Source organism: Kryptolebias marmoratus, linkage group LG20 (genome assembly GCF_001649575.2).
Source record: "Kryptolebias marmoratus isolate JLee-2015 linkage group LG20, ASM164957v2, whole genome shotgun sequence".
Lineage (NCBI taxonomy): Eukaryota > Metazoa > Chordata > Actinopteri > Cyprinodontiformes > Rivulidae > Kryptolebias > Kryptolebias marmoratus.
The window spans coordinates 1,409,750-1,423,410 of record NC_051449.1 but is presented as its reverse complement, the minus strand read 5'-3'; the positions used below and the strand labels follow the sequence as shown (position 1 = coordinate 1,423,410).

At 39.7% G+C, this 13,661-nt stretch overlaps 1 protein-coding gene across 7 annotated transcripts in view; it reads left to right on the top strand.

Annotated features, from left to right (window-relative positions):
- The window catches only part of LOC108243848 (ATP-dependent 6-phosphofructokinase, platelet type), a 37,140-nt gene that overhangs the window by 14,580 nt on the left and 8,899 nt on the right, over window positions 1-13,661 (top strand). Inside the window, exons 8-18 of one of the 7 annotated variants that reach the window (XM_017429542.3) lie at window positions 722-817; window positions 1,406-1,498; window positions 1,572-1,697; window positions 1,976-2,040; window positions 2,330-2,399; window positions 2,571-2,612; window positions 4,479-4,625; window positions 6,787-6,857; window positions 7,047-7,134; window positions 11,270-11,422; window positions 12,114-12,278. In XM_017429542.3, coding sequence (XP_017285031.1) covers window positions 722-817; window positions 1,406-1,498; window positions 1,572-1,697; window positions 1,976-2,040; window positions 2,330-2,399; window positions 2,571-2,612; window positions 4,479-4,625; window positions 6,787-6,857; window positions 7,047-7,134; window positions 11,270-11,422; window positions 12,114-12,278 — 1,116 coding nt within the window. Of the gene's footprint in view, window positions 1-288; window positions 385-721; window positions 818-1,405; window positions 1,499-1,571; window positions 1,698-1,975; window positions 2,041-2,329; window positions 2,400-2,570; window positions 2,613-4,478; window positions 4,626-6,786; window positions 6,858-7,046; window positions 7,135-8,863; window positions 9,017-11,269; window positions 11,423-12,113; window positions 12,279-13,661 lie in introns of all 7 variants that reach the window. The other 6 variants (XM_025008907.2, XM_017429543.3, XM_017429546.3 and 3 more) reach the window with 6 other exon arrangements.

Below are 13,661 nucleotides of genomic sequence, written 5' to 3'. Positions count from 1 at the left end.
AATTAAACGAAATAAACATTTGAAATATATGAGTTTGTATGTAATGTATGAATATAATATACAAGTTTCACTTTTTAAATGGAATTACTGAAATCAATCTACTTTTTCATGATATTCTAATTTTATGACCAGCACCTGTATAGCATCACTAAAAGCCTAATGCACTATCCATTGAGCCATAGAGTCCTCTGTTTGCGTAACTTCCCCATGTGAAAAATGTACCACAGAGCCCTGCACATGTGACTCATCCATGTGAGTGGTAATGTGAGTGTGTTTGTTATTGTTCAGAGCCGAGCTCGAGGTTCCAGGTTGAACATTATCATAGTTGCTGAAGGAGCCAGTGACAGTCAAGGACAACACATAACGTCTGATTTTGTGAAGAATGTGAGTAGACCTCAGTTTCAGGCTGAAGCAGAGGAGAACCAGAAGCTGGACCAGCTGGTGGAACTCAGTAATTCTCATGGGGTCACAACCTTCTGCTTTGACTCAAGATGTGTGCCACCTTTAAAAAGAAGTTTTGATTCACTAATTGTTTTATTAAATATTGGAATAACTCAAATAACTGCACAAAATTGAGGTCAAAAACAAAGTAACCACCTTGGGCATCAACCTCTAGTGTTAGTTCATTCTGAGATAATCCTCCATTGTCCAATCCAGCTTTTGGCAACGTAAAACTTTTCTGTCATGTTCTCAAATGCTTGTGCTTTTTATATTCCTCTAGAACCGTGCTGATAAGAAAAGGCTGAACATTATTATTGTAGCTGAGGGTGCCATTGATTGCCACAACAAGGCAATAACCCCAGATTATATCAAGGATGTAAGTATGGTGGCGAACCGTTGTTGCATCTGGGATGCTCAAATCCTCCGTCAGAAGCATGAATTTTTTCCCTTCTCATGGTGATGCTTGTTTCCATCACAGAGGAAATATGCACCAGTTTTCATTTTGACATATGGTAATTTCTGGCAGTTTTTTATATTTATTTAAGTTTTTTATTATTTTTTCAATCACTCATGAATTTTTCCATCCCATTTCTGTTTCTGCAAGTTTCCTTTGCATGTGCATAATTTGGCATACACCAACATGACAGGAAAGGTTTTGCATGATTTCTCTTCTGTTTTTTGATTTTCAACACATATGGTTATTTTCTTTTCTGTTATATTAAAATGGTTTCATCTTAAGGTGCTTTGAAATCTAATAAAGCAAATTAATGTAATTCTTATGCAGAAAATGCATGTGTAATCAAGAACTTTCAACTTCAATTGTATATTCTTCACATAAGTGAAACCCTTGAACTCTTTTTTAAAATGATTTAATATACTGCTTGCATATAGTGGCTGGTATAATATTGGTGAGAGTTTCAAGAATTTTAGTTCTGCTGTTAATTCATGGTGTCTCTGCAAACAGCTGGTAGTGAGCCACCTGGGTTTTGACACCAGGGTCACCATCCTGGGCCATGTTCAGAGAGGTGGGACCCCATCTGCCTTTGATAGGATCTTGGTAAGTCATGCAATTATAAAATTAAAGTTCTGAAATAATCGCCAAAAATTTTCCCCCTTAAATAACTTTCCAGGCAAGTCGTATGGGAGTGGAGGCAGTGCTGGCGTTACTGGAGGCGTCTACCAACACCCCAGCCTGCGTTGTGTCTCTGGTTGGGAACCAGGCTGTTCGACTACCACTTATGGAGTGTGTTCAGATGGTGAGCATGTGTGCTGAACACAAACGTTGACTGCTCCATTTGCCTGTGAATCTCTTCTAAGTAGAGAAGCTAGCGTAGCATTTGCCTTAAACTTTGCACTCAGTGTAGTTTTAGTTATAAAACAGATTTCCTTAGAGGACTGCAGCACTCAGAGTCACTGAGCTCAGGTGTTTCCACTTGACTGGGACTGTACCCAGCATACCCAGTTAACAATCAGATGCACACAAAAGGTGAAGGAAGTATGTTTGTGAAAGCAGCTGTTTTTGTTTTGCCATCAGACCCAGGAGGTGCAGAAGGCCATGGATGAGAAGAAGTTTGAAGAGGCAGTGAGGCTGCGCGGCAGGTAGGTTTAATGTTAAATATCTGAAATGTGCATGTGACCCATCTGCCTGCAAACTAATTTAAAAACAGTGCACTGAATGCTCAAACTGTGATAACAGAGCTGCTGCATGAAGTTTAATCAAGTCTTGTGTGATATAAAATACACTATGATTAACCCATATAGTTCCACACACAGTTAACTGTGTTTGCATTGATCCATGACTCTAAACCATTTTTTAAAAGTAAACACACACTGGAAATCCTTTGCAATATTTTTCCAAACTCTGGTTAACTTTGTTTTTAATCTGCAGGAGCTTTGAAAATAATCTGAGCACCTACAGACTGCTCGCCTCCCGCAAAGCAGATTCTGAACTCCCAAATGTAAGCACTCCTACAAACAAACCAAGAATGCAAAAAAGTTACTTTTTAAATTCATCTAATGTGTCTTTTCCAGCAGCTGCTCTGAGTTTTGTACAGTAGCATAAGGTCCTTCCTGGTCAGGTGCATTGTGGGACACTAATTCAGTCTCTGTTTTTCTGTGACTGACTGGAGGGGGAGGAAGAGAAGAAATCAGGGGATGAAGAGCAGTGTAACGTATGTGATGGTTCATCTCCTGGAGCTTCTGCAGCCGTAGTTCATACAATTAGAAATTAGCTTGTCTTGTTGAGCTGTTGGCTTCTAGTTACCTCCTGAGTAAAAATATTCTCAAACCCCAGCCGATCGAAGCAAATGGCCGATCTCCCTGAGCTTGATTCTGGTTCTGGTTCTGCTGGAGGTTTCTTCCTGTTAAAAGGGAGTTTTTCCTTTCAGCTGTCACCAACGTGCTGCTCAGGATGAAGATTCAACTCAATCTGCTGGCTTCCTTAGACAGATAACTTTTACTAATTGGCTTTAATGTATGTGAATGTTTCTGTACAGTGCCCTACATAAATAAACTGAATTAATTTAAATAAGCTACATTTTAACATAGGTAAATTCACTACTTTACACTGTAGTACTTGATATACTTGATTGGTAACAGAGCCAATGTGTGAGTGCGTGTTATCTGTTGCTGTTTCTCTTTGCTTTTCTCTTTGTGGCTCTGCTTTAGAGTGCAAACATTAGAAGAGGTGCATTAGTGCTGCAGTCAAGGACAGCTGTGATGACTGAGATCTGCTTCCCGTTAAACTGAAAAAGTCTAACAATTAAACCTTCAGTCTTTGAAGACGGTTGCTAAACATCTTGGTCTTAACTCAAAGTGGACTCCATGCCCTCTTAAAGACTTTATGTAGTAAATAAAACCCACATTATATTCATCCCACAGCCATTTTGTTGTGAACCTAAAACCTTAAGTGCCTTCTTTACATAAAACCTGGATACAGAGGGCAGTTTTCTGTAATAAGTACGTAGTTTTGAATACAGGACACAGGATAAAACATTGTTACCGTACATTTTCCTACTATATTTCTTCTCAATTGTACAATATCAGTGTTGTTGTCTGTAGAAAAGCTGAAAAACCTAAAAGTAAAAATTCCAATCTCTGTGCTTTAACTGTGGAAACAACTGCAATATCTGCAAATGTTGCTTTTACTTTGGTTAAAGGAAATTAAGTATAAGCTTGTTCTTCATCAGCTAATGGTGCCTTATCTCTGTTAACACTTTACTTGTGTTATTGTCACACTGAATAAAACATGCGGCACAGTTCAGTGCGCCACAGTTTCAGGAGGCTCAACTTTCCAGGTGAAGAGCTCACCTTCAAAATAAAAGCTGCAACTTTTTGAACCACTGGCTTCAAAAGATGCGACTCAGTGATTTAGCTTAAGTGAATGAGGTGTAAATTTAAACTTTGATATTATTTAAAGTTAACGTGCTTTCTGCAAAAAGTCTGTTTATAAAGTTATAACTTTATCAATTTAAGATAATTGAAGAGCACATTTCTAACCCAGACTGAATTTTGTTAAATCTATTAATCAGATGTGGACCACAGACACAAATGAATGGGTCTAATTTGAAAATCGATCTACTGAAAAGTTTGGGTTACAAATTGCTGGAAACCAGGTGTGCATTGATGGAAGTATTCAGTTTGTTTGATTGTTATTTCTTGAGGTTGTCATGAGAAACCAAAGGAAGTTGCTGCTTCACTGCGTTGTTCAGCAGCATGCGGCTCTTTGCATGTAAGGCTCTCTTTGCTTGGATGGCGTTTTTCAGACAGTGAAGACAGTAACATGACAATCAAAGCTGCAGAAGGAAGTACTTTGTTTCTGCTAAAATCTGCAAATATGTATCATTTTTTTTAAACTGAGCTTCACACAAGCTGTTTGTGCACTAAATGCAAGATTCACACCCAAAATGTGACGATGTAAAAAGTGTCAGAACATAAGGCTGTAACGTTTGAACACCTGTTAGATTATGCTGCTGATTTAGTGCCATTTGGGCTTATATATGTGTGTGTGTGTGACTGCTGCTCTCCTTCACCCTCAGAGCTCCTTTAATGTGGCGGTGTTGAACGTCGGCGCGCCGGCTGCGGGGATGAATGCCGCCGTGCGTTCGGCTGTCAGGGTGGGAATCACTGAAGGTCACAAAATGTTTGCTGTGAACGACGGCTTCGAGGGGTTCTACAAAGGCCAGGTGAGCCCTGAGAGACGCACTCGGCGCAGATCTGTGACTTAAACAACGAGTTTCTGTTGAGAATGAGATTTATTTGTCCGATTCTGGAAAATCTCACCAATGATCCGACATCTGCAGAGTTAAAGCTCTTTCATCCAAGCAGGCGACTTCTTTGATTGTATCTGCTTCCTTTTCTGGTTTGTAATTCCAGAGGCGGTCGTTGCTCCTGTGAACGGCCAAACTTGTTCCATTTTTAACTTATATACTAAAAAAAAAAACTCACATCCATTGTTGATCTTGTTCTTAATATCTTTTATTGTGACAAATGGTTTACACACCTTTTTAATAAAAAATTATACTAAACTACATTCATAGATTCATGAAGATTTTTATTGAACTGTTGACCCCAGTAAACCTCCAAGGCAACAGAAATAATGCTTTAAATGTTGGATAAGAGATTGTGAACAGCCGCCACGCCTTTCCTGACTTTTTAAGTTCAAACGAGGAGTTAAATACACCCCCCCACATGTGAACAACTGCAGGATGTGAGCAGCAGCCATTTGCAGCTCAGAACTTTGGAGAACTGATGCCAACTCACAGAGAAACACTTTTATTTACACATTTAAACTGTAATATATCCACGTGTTTTCAAACAAATCTGATATTACTGTTGTGCTCTAAATCTCACTATAGTCTTTATTGATGTTACCTTTTATTCATTTATTAATGTTCAACTCATGAATCCAACTAGTGATAATTTTTACTTTAGGGTAAACGGATTAATCATTAACTAGTTTCTTATTAACATGTCTATTTGTGTCATATTAGCTCTTAGCACCTATTCTACAACTAATTAAAAGTTTTTTTTCTTCCAGGAACCTCCTAAATAATTCTTATTAATGGTGATTAATGATGTTATTTATTACCTTTCACCACATTTCAGATTACAGAACAGGCTCTGAGTTAAGAAAAAACATAATTCTCAGTCCTTTTAAAATTTGTAGTTAATGTTTTCTTCTTATTACTTAGGAGTTAACCAAATTTATTGTCATTTATTTTCATATTAAAATATATCTGTATATATAAATTAAGCAAAACTTATTGAGACCATATTAGAAATCTGATAAGTTTGCTCCATTTTAAAAAGAATGAATGAAAAAGTTATTTAGAACAAACATTTAATAAATGGGCAATGTAGTTGTAGAATATTGTAAAGAATACGTGCTTTAATTGATTAATTAAGACCTATAATGTTTCTATTAAGGTTAATAAGAAACTAGTAAAACAACTGTTTGTATAACCTACAGACTTATTGCAACAATAAATTTAAAACTATAATCAACAACCTTTTAAATCCTAATTAATTTAGTTTGCTGTGGTTTATTAATTAAAAGTAAAAGTGACCGTCTACCCCCTGTCCACACACACACACCCCGATTGTCCACATAGTTCTGCTTACTGTAAGCCAAGTAGTAAGTTCCACTAAACAACACTGGTAACTTGTTTTCAACACACTCTGCTGATTACACACACACACACACACACACACACACACTAGTAGGACAGAGATAAAAGCTGCTCATTTGTTGCTGCTCTGATATTAGAAGAGAGCGAAGGGTGGAAATTTGAGCCACACTTATCTGATCGTGTTGCTTTAAACAATACACTGTTTTACCTCCTCCTGTTCGACAGCGAAGATCAGCTGCACTTAGTGTTTCCACCTTGATACAACAGATCTATACTAAACCGTATTGTTATTTTATTAACCTTTATTTAACCAGGCAAGTCCCACTGAGATCCCAGATCTCTTTTTGAAGGGAGGCCTGGGCCTGAAGGCAGCCTAACATGCAGGTTTTCAGAGTGTGGGAGGAAAACCCACGCAAACACGAGGAGAACGTACAAACTCCACAAGATCCCACCCGGGGCCTGAACCCAGGACCTTGTTGCTGTGAGGCAACAGTGCTAACCACTTATCCATCATGCTGCCCAAACATGTTATTAGCAGGGACTGTTGCTTTGGAACAAAAAAAAACCAAACAAATAAATAAGAAAACAAAAAACAGATGCAGTATTTCTGTATTTTCAGTATTGCTTTTATTTATCGGTTTATGTATTTTTGAAACACCAGTAAAAAAAGCTGTTTAGGACAATAAATTGGACTTTTTTTGGTCTCCATTATCAGATCAAAGAGATCAGCTGGGGAGATGTTGGAGGATGGACTGGACAGGGGGGGTCTCTTCTGGGCACAAAAAGGTATTTGTATTTATTTCATGTCAGTACCTGGACTGCAATAAATACACACCAGTATTTGGCTCTTTCTGTAGACTCTAGCTTGCTTTATTTAAAAATCAGTAAAGTAATGGATGAATCTGAACATTTTGACCATAAATAAAAAACTTTGTTGGTAAAGTCTGATATAATTTATTCCGTTTTATTTGTCAGGACTCTTCCAGGAAAACATCTGGAGAAAATAGCTGAACAGATAAGAATCCATAACATTAATGCTCTGCTGGTGATTGGAGGATTTGAGGTACGCATTTTAACATTTTAACTGATATAATTACCTAGCTCTGAACAAAATGTTTTAGTTTTAAAAAAGAAGAATTTAACCGTTTTCTGTTATGTTTGAACAGATATTCCAGTGAGCTACTGATAACTATTAAAAACAAAAGCAGATTTTTTGGGGAATAATTTAAATTATTTTTATTGATCAGCCATGTTAAACATTATAAAGCTCTGTTTTCATCCAGTTTTTCTTTTTTTTAATCTCTGACATGTTTTCTTAACACTGAGTTCATTTGCTTTTCACCAGTTTGCTGTTTTTGACCTTTTAACTTTCAGAAAATGTTTCAACATTTTTACTATGTTAAAAAATGTAATTTTATATCTATAAAAATGTCTTGTTTTGCTTGTTCATATGTGGGTGTTATTTATGGCCAAGCTGCAAAGCCAAACTGTGGAAAATAACCAGATTAGAGACGATAAATTTCCCTCAACCAAGAGATTAATTCAGCATTAACTGAAGAGTGAAACAGTTTTATTTGTCCCAACAGAATATTCATTTCTAGCCTCCATGTCCAAATTCTGTTTGAACATATAAACCCTAAAAACACAATAAAATCAGTTGAAACATCCCAAAATACAAATAAACTGTATTTACAACAAAACCAACATTTCAGCTTCATTGGAGAATCAGAGTTTAAAACTGTAGCCACTTAAAGCTCAATATAAAGATGTTAACAGAAAGCCTTAATATTTGGAAGTTTCCTGCTTTAAAAGTTTAAATTTTTTTGTAGACTTTTTTAATCAGAAAGCCAAATGCAGCCTATAACATTATTTTATTGTCTTGGCTCTTTTAGATGCATAAAAACAACTTTGGACCTTCAGTTGATTAACCAAAGTAAAATTCTTAATATTAACAAAATTCTTTAGAATAAAGAAGTTTTTCCTTCAAGGTTTATAATCAGTTTCTTTCACCAGCTGATGGAAATAAGATTGATGCAAATTTTCTGCATCAAGTTTTTAAAATTCCCTTTTATTTTTTTTGCTAATAACCTGATAAAACAGAGTTAGGATCAAGCAGCTTTGACTTTGGCAGCTTGGTGGAAACCCCCCCATCTTTTTATGTGACAAGCAACAACATGGACTTCCTGTGTGTTTTCACTGTCCTGACCGGTTTGGCTCTCTCCTCTTGGCTTCTCCTTCCACTTCAGTCATTCCTGAACTTTGTTTTATCCCATGAGTGCCTCTGAATTTTCCCACCACTTTTCTCCCATCAACAGTCCCCTCCTTCCTCTAATTCCCTCCTCCCTTTTTGGAAACAAGCCACATCCATCATGAGGTCCCCCCCCCCCACACACACACACTCATTTCCCATATCGTAGCTCTGACCAGGCCTCAGCATGTTTAAACTGAAAAATAATTATATAAAGCTTTATTAATCATTGGCTAAAAATTGATAACACAACATTATGTGATTTGAAAGGCTTGTGTGAATTCTTTTAGCTCATTTTACTTGTTTTACAGACAAGTAAAACAGTTTTTTTAAAAGTTTATTTGTATAGACTCCTCTATTAGTTTGCAATATGGAACGGAATACATCTTGCCCACCTTCTAAGTCTTTCCAGTGCTTCCCTTATAACTTTTATCCTTAAATGACTCACTGGTGTCCTCATTTTCATGCTACTTTTTTGAAAACCTTCAGCCTTTGTTTCACCTCCTGAACAACAACCAACACACGCTGGTTCTCACTGCTGCAGGCCTACATGGGATTACTGGAGCTTTCCTCAGCCCGGGACACGTATTCAGAGTTTTGTGTGCCCATGGTTATGATCCCCGCAACGGTCTCCAATAATATTCCCGGTTCAGACCTCAGCATTGGCTCAGACACAGCTCTGAATGCCATTACTGATGTAAGTGCGACTGGGTTTGGCTGCATGTCAGTGTTTGTAGATGTGATGCTCAGACACCACCCAGTCGGTAAGTTTGGGGCTGCGCTGACCGACGGCTTGCTTCCACAGACTAACAACAACAAACTAACAACAATAAAGTTATTTTTTTCTGACTATAGAACTATCCTCAGGATGATCAGTCGAAGACTGGTTTTAAATCTGTAGGTCAGGTCTTTAGGAGGTCAGATTTATTCTGGTACAAAAAGGTCCCAGATGGTAGAATTACAAGGAACTAACATTTCATTGTAGTTTTCAGTTTCATGACATGGAGTAAAAATAATGATTAGTCCCAGTTTGGGATCTGAACTGAGCTGAATGAGTTCTGGGTCTTTCTCAGTAATGCTCAGATTTTATCTCCATCTGGACTGTAAGCTGGATAAAAATACACTCAGCAGCCACTTCATTTATCTTCTAAAGTCCTCAGGCGGTTTTGTGACTTTACCCAGGCCACCATTGTAAACAAGAATTTATTCTTAATGACTTGACTTGGGAAACAAAACATTGGTTATTAATAGGTTTATTTGACTGAGACATATACAAATACATGAAAAATGAAACCAGTTCTCTAATGCTGTGCAACAGCAGGTTTTCTAATTCTAAAAAGTTTAAATTAAATAAATATAAATGATCATCACAGATTTCAAACATTACCACATTAGCTTAGTCTATGTCCATCTTTTTATGCAGTTTGTTCTGGTTTAACAATAGCCTATGGTTGAAGGGTTAAATTTTGTGAAGACGTGGATCTGATCCAGTTCCAGCACGTGGTCTCCTTTTTTTGGCACATTTTTTTGGGCCAAGTTATTTCTTCTGATCTGCCAGTCTTGTGCTTCTGTCCTACAAAGTCATTTAGGCAATTTGGAAAATAGATTTATAGAAGCTTTCCTATTCATTAGACTCCCCAGTTTGGTTAATGCTTGTTAAAAAGGCACACAGCAGAGACATTTCAATGTGTATTTAGTAAACACAAGACAATTTCTCACCTTTTAGCTTCAAGCCTTGACCTGTAAATGGGAGGAACTGACCTGCTTTCACACAAACAAACTCATCTCATGATGGTATCAAATTACAGTAGCAGAGAATATGTTAAGAAAATAGAAAAAATAATCAAGTTTATTGCGGTTGACAGGCTGTTATATCATCAAACTGTTAGTATCAGAGGTCAAACAGTAGAAAAGCTGTTTCTTGTTGGAGGCGAGCTGGTCAGCGGGGTCCCAGGTAAGTGTTAGAGCATGTTGCATGTCTGTGACACGTGTCCTTTAAGTGTTTGTGCAGCTCACTCAGTGTGTGTGTTGGTAAACAGCAGTCTGCGTCCATCAAGGACATTCAGGTTTCTCCTCTAAATGACACACAGACAGTATGTTTGGAGGGTAAATTTCCTGTGTGGGCGCGTACACAACCAGCATCTTAATGCTGATTGTTCAGAGGCGAGGCACAACTTCTCCCTGTTTGTTGGACATAAATGGAGACAAGGCCTCTGTAACACCACCTCCGCTTATCTTGTTGCTTCAACACCTTTACTTGTCAGCCACGATGACCCCCCTACCCCCCACACCCCTGCTTCCCATTCCATCCCTTCTTAGCTAATGAGAAGCCAGAGGTCCCCGATCTCCAGGAGAGAGCCAGCCACACATCACAGAGCTGCATGTTCATGGGCTCAGATAAAGTAAAATGGCTGCCTTGTCATGTATCCTTCCTTGTTTAATGCTCACACATTCAGCTACAATTTGGACCAAATGATGAAAATGTCTCTAAGAAGTCATTGTGTCAGATATCATGAAGTACTCTAAGTTCTCTACTTATATCAAACCACAATCCCAATTCTAGAAAAAAATGTGTAAAATGGAAAACAAAAACAGAATAGAATGATTTGCAAAATTTATAGTAAACAAATCAAATGTTGAAACTAACTGTATATACCAAAATATTGTCTAGAAATTATCTAAAAATGCTGATGAAGCAGATCCAGAAAAAAAAACATTACTGAGGATTTTTAAACTTTACCTAGAAAAGGGCTTTTTTGTGCCAAATGTTTTGGATACAAGGTGCTCTTTCCATATGTAGCAGTTTGAACCCAACACATCACTCAGGATGCAGGATACAGGATAAGGGAGTCTCTGGGCACCATGACCCAGCTCCCTTTTACAGAGAACGCTCTTAGACATGTAGGCTTCCCCTAGTGGTCTAACTGCATATTACGGCCACCACCATCAGGCCTTTGAGTCCCTGCTGCAGCTGTACGAGGCCCGGGCCCACTACCAGGAGTTTTGCATCCCCATGTGCATTCTGCCTGCCACCATTAGTAACAATGTGCCAGGCACTGACCTCAGTCTTGGAGCCGACACGTCACTCAACGCCATTGTGGAGGTAAGGTCCCAAGCAAGAGACACGTCACAGGTTCTCCATGCAAATCATCAAACATTAAAAGGCGATCCTGAACTTTATCAAACAGCACAGATTGACAGAATTTACTCTTGTAGTTATCTAAATATACTCATGCAATTCTGAAATGCTGGTCCACACTCAATGTAAACAAATCACTCAGCTGAATCTGTGAAAGCTTGAGTCACATGACTGACCTACATCTGTGTAGGTAACAAATATGGCTGGTAAGTTAAACCTGTTTTCAGAATGTTCTGATTTGGTGAACTCCACTCATCCCACAAGAACAAAGAGATGCACAGGTTGACTTTAAAGGCATCCTGATTATTTATAATTAAAGATACTTTAGAGATCTGATTATGTAGAGATCTCTTTAGGAAGCATATCATACAATCTTACTACAGAAACCTTTTAGAAATAAACCTGTGCATCACTCACTCCAAACTTTCTGCAGCAAAGTTTAAAGCAGAGCTGCTCCTCATCGTAGTTAATGAAAAAGATACCACATGTCCTGTTTGCTTGCAAAAATTGGTTATGTTACCTAAAATAAATAAATGTTACACTGTTTGGTTTGTTTCAGCTCTGCTTCAAACTGCATGTTTCACAGCTGCATGCCCGAACAGAGCTCAAACCATTCTGCTTCCTTTAATAACTTTCTAACCTGTGTGGGAATTAGACGTGTGACCGCATCAAGCAGTCCGCCAGCGGCACCAAGCGGCGGGTCTTCATCATTGAGACGATGGGGGGTTACTGTGGCTATCTGGCCACGGTGGGCGGTCTGGCTGCAGGTGCCGACACTGTCTACATCTTTGAGGAGGACTTTGACATCCGTGATTTGCAGGTCAGAGCATAAACATTTCCATCTAATTTCATGATGTTTGATGAATATTTAGATATTTAACATCCTTCGTAATAATGCTGATGGACAGGCTGACAGGTTAGGTCAGGAGTCTTATGGGATGAAGAAGAAGACAGCAGGCAAGATGGAGTGGGTGGAGACTAGAGTCAGGGGTGATCTGTGACATGAAAAGTTTACAAGATGGTAGTAAGACCTGACGTGATGTAGTGTTTGGAGACGGTGGCAGACATAAAGATGTTAAGATTTTCACTGGGAGTGACCAAAGTGAACAGGATTAGATAGAAGGGAGTCCATCAGAGGGACAGCTAAGATTGAGATAGTTTGGACATGTTAAGAGGTTAGGGCCTTTTGGCCCTGGGCTAGGGTTAGGGTCTCCTCAGGGTTGAAGGTGTTAGGGCCTTTTGGCCCTGGGCTAGGGTTAGGGTCTCGTCCGGGTTTAGTGGGGTAGGGCCTTTTGGCCCAGGGCTAGGGTCAGGGTCCCCTCTGGGTTGAAGGGGTTAGGGCCTTTTGGCCCTGTGCTTGGTTTAGGGTCTCCTCAGGGTTTAGGGGGTTAGGGTCTTTTGGCCCAGGGCTAGGGTTAGGGTCTCCTCAGGGTTTAGTGGGTTGTGGCCTTTTAGGCTAGGGTTAGGGTCTCCTCAGGGTTTAGGGGGTTGGGTCCTTTTGGCCCTGGGCTAGGGTTAGGGTCTCCTCAGGGTTTAGGGGGCTAGATCCTTTTGGCCCTGGGCTAGGGTTAGGGTCTCCTCAGGATTTAAGGGGTTAGGGCCTTTTGGCCCAGGGCTAGGGTTAGGGTCTCTTCAAGGTTTAGGGGGTTAGGGACTTTTGGGCCACGGCTAGGCTTAGGGTCTCCTCAGGTTTTAAGAGGTTAGGGCCTTTTGGCCCTGGGCTAGGGTTAGCGTCTCTTCAGGGTTTAGGGGGTTAGGGACTTTTGGGCCACGGCTAGGGTTAGGGTCTCCTCAGGGTTGAAGGGGTGAGGGCCTTTTGGCCCTGGGCTAGGGTTAGGGTCTCCTCAGGTTTTAAGGTTTTAGGTCATTTTGGCCCTGGGCTAGGGTTAGGGTCTCCTCAGGATTTAAGGGGTTAAGGCCTTTTGGCCCAGGGCTAGGGTTTTGGTCTCCTTAGGGTTGAAGGGGTTATGGCCTTTTGACCCTGGGCTAGGGTTAGGGTCTATTCAGGTTTTAAGGGGTTAGGGCCTTTTTGCCCAGGGCTAGGGTTAGGGTCTCCTCAGTATTTAAGGGGTTAGGGCCTTTTGGCCCTGGGCTAGGTTTAGGGTCTCCTCAGGGTTTAGGGGGATAGAGCCTTTTAGCCCAGGGCTAGGGTTAGGGTCTCCTCAGGGTTTAAGGGGTTAGGTCCTTTTGGCCCTGGGCTAGG